The sequence below is a fragment of the Eimeria necatrix genome, genomic scaffold (assembly GCF_000499385.1).
Source record: "Eimeria necatrix Houghton genomic scaffold, Enh_scaff2792, whole genome shotgun sequence".
Lineage (NCBI taxonomy): Eukaryota > Apicomplexa > Conoidasida > Eucoccidiorida > Eimeriidae > Eimeria > Eimeria necatrix.
The window spans coordinates 1-2,026 of record NW_013653346.1 but is presented as its reverse complement, the minus strand read 5'-3'; the positions used below and the strand labels follow the sequence as shown (position 1 = coordinate 2,026).

The window sequence follows — 2,026 nt, the reverse complement described above, 5'->3', positions numbered from 1 at the left end:
GTGTTGTAGGCAAGTTCCAAGGCCGGAAGCAAACGCTCCCACTCGCGTTCGTCAGATTTGATATAGGTACGAAGCATCTGCTCCAGTGTGCGGTTAACCCCTTCAGTTTGGTCGTCGCTGTGGGGGTGGTAGGGAGAGGGCATGCACCGTTTGATGTTAAAGCGGCGACAGAGTTGGTTTCAAAGAGCCGACTGGAAACGGGAGTCGCGGTCCGATATGAGCACCTCTGGAAAACCGTGATAGCGGATAAGGCGGTCTGCGAGAAGCTCCATGGTGTCTGCTGTTGTGAATGACTTCTTTGCAGGAACGAAATGAGCCATCTTGCTTAGGGAATCGGCCATGACAAGGATCAAGTCATGCCCTGTCGTTGTAAGGGGAAGATCTGTGATAAAGTCGAGACTCACGTGCGCCCATCGACTTGAAGGGATGAGCAACTGTTGAAGAAGGCCTGCAGGCCTCTGGTTAAAAGACTTTGACGCTCGACAGTGAGCGCATGACTCAACACAAGCAGTAGTGTAGGCGCGAATTCCTGGCCAGTAGTAGTGCTTGCTGAGAGCCGCAAAGGTCTTCTTCTGGCCTCGATGGCCGGCTGTGATATGGTCGTGATGTGAATGCAGAACTTGAGTAAGAAACTCAGGGAACTGTGGGACGCCACAGTCCATGAACGCGGATGTGCAGGTAAGGCTGCACGTAGCGGAAGGTGAACTGGCGGTTACGAAACTCGATTTGCAGAGCTTCTCCCGGTTGGTTTGCTGCGGCTCTGTAGGGAACGCGAAAAGCAGGACACTTCGAGTAAGCTTGCGGCCATTGGCGCACATCAGGAGGGTCAGCTGGTGTCTTCGCTGTGAGTGTAGGATGTTCCGGCTCTGGGTTGGGTTCCGGCGGCGCAGGTGAAGACGCAAACGGCATGCTACGCCGTCTAGGTCGTCGCGGACGAATTCCGGCGAGCTCTCGGTAGTTGGGAGGCGGACCACGAGAGCGGGGAGCCGCGCTCGCTTGTCCTATTGCGAGCACCAGCGGTACCGATGGTGTGTCGTGCGAGCAGGTGTTAGGAAGGCAGGGACGGCGAGACAAGGCGTCGGCAACTTGGTTGCGTGCGCCTTGAAAAAAAGAGATGTGCAAATCCGGGAACTCCGCAAGAAAGTCTAACCGCCGGGAGGTGCGTCTGCGCAGAGGCTTCGATGCTTGGAGTCGTTGGAGATGGGTTAGAGCTTGATGATCAGTGTAAGCCGTTACCTTGGAGACACGGAGCAAGTGCGACCACTTGTCCAGCTCCATGACCAGCTCCAAGAGTTCCTGATCGTAGATCGAGTATCTCTGTTGCGTGGGGTTCATGACTTGGCTGAGGAAGCCGATGGGTTTACCGTCTTGTTCGAGAATTGCTCCGATCGTATAACCAGAGGCATCTGTGTATAACTCGAAGGGTTTCGTCGTGTCAGGGACTTGTAATGTAGTGAAGTCGATTAAGCGCTGTTTGAGCTGGCGCACCGCTTGCGTGTGAAGTTCTGTCCATTCGAAACTGACGTCTTTACGCGTTAGATCAACCAGCGGCCGGGCAACGTCCGCATAGTCCGGTCCCATGAACATGCGACAGCAATTTATGGTACCGAGGAACTGGCGCACTTGCGTTTCGTTCTCCAGCACCTCTGGCCAATGCCGGATGGCTGCGATTTTATCTTCTGCGGGTTTGATCCCCGTAGCAGAAATTGTATAACCCAAATATGTAATTGTTTGCCTTTCAAACTTGCATTTGCGGAATTTTGGGTGGAACTGGTGTCTAAGAAAAATGCTTAGGACTTGTCGCAGAAAAGAAACGTGCCCAGAGAGATCGGAACTATAGATAAGTACATCATCTAGGTACGCAACAACGCCCTGTCCCAATAAAGGTTTGTAGATAGGCATTAGTATTGGCCTGGAACGTAGCGGGAGCACCCTTAAGGCCGAAGGGCATCACGCGGTACTCGAATAGTCCGAGAACGGACCGGAAAGTCGTCTTCCACCGGTCTTCCTTAGCCATACGTATTTG

General features: G+C 53.4%; 1 protein-coding gene across 1 annotated transcript; it reads right to left on the bottom strand.

Annotated features, from left to right (window-relative positions):
* Nucleotides 1-179: 179 nt before the first annotated feature.
* ENH_00037870 (Gag-pol, related) lies at nucleotides 180-1,581 on the bottom strand (the record flags this gene model as incomplete). Its single annotated transcript, XM_013580564.1, has 2 exons — nucleotides 180-1,001; nucleotides 1,237-1,581. The coding sequence occupies 2 exons, from the start codon at nucleotides 1,579-1,581 to the stop codon at nucleotides 180-182; spliced, it is 1,167 nt and encodes a 388-aa protein (XP_013436018.1).
* Between the last annotated feature and the right edge of the window lie 445 nt (nucleotides 1,582-2,026).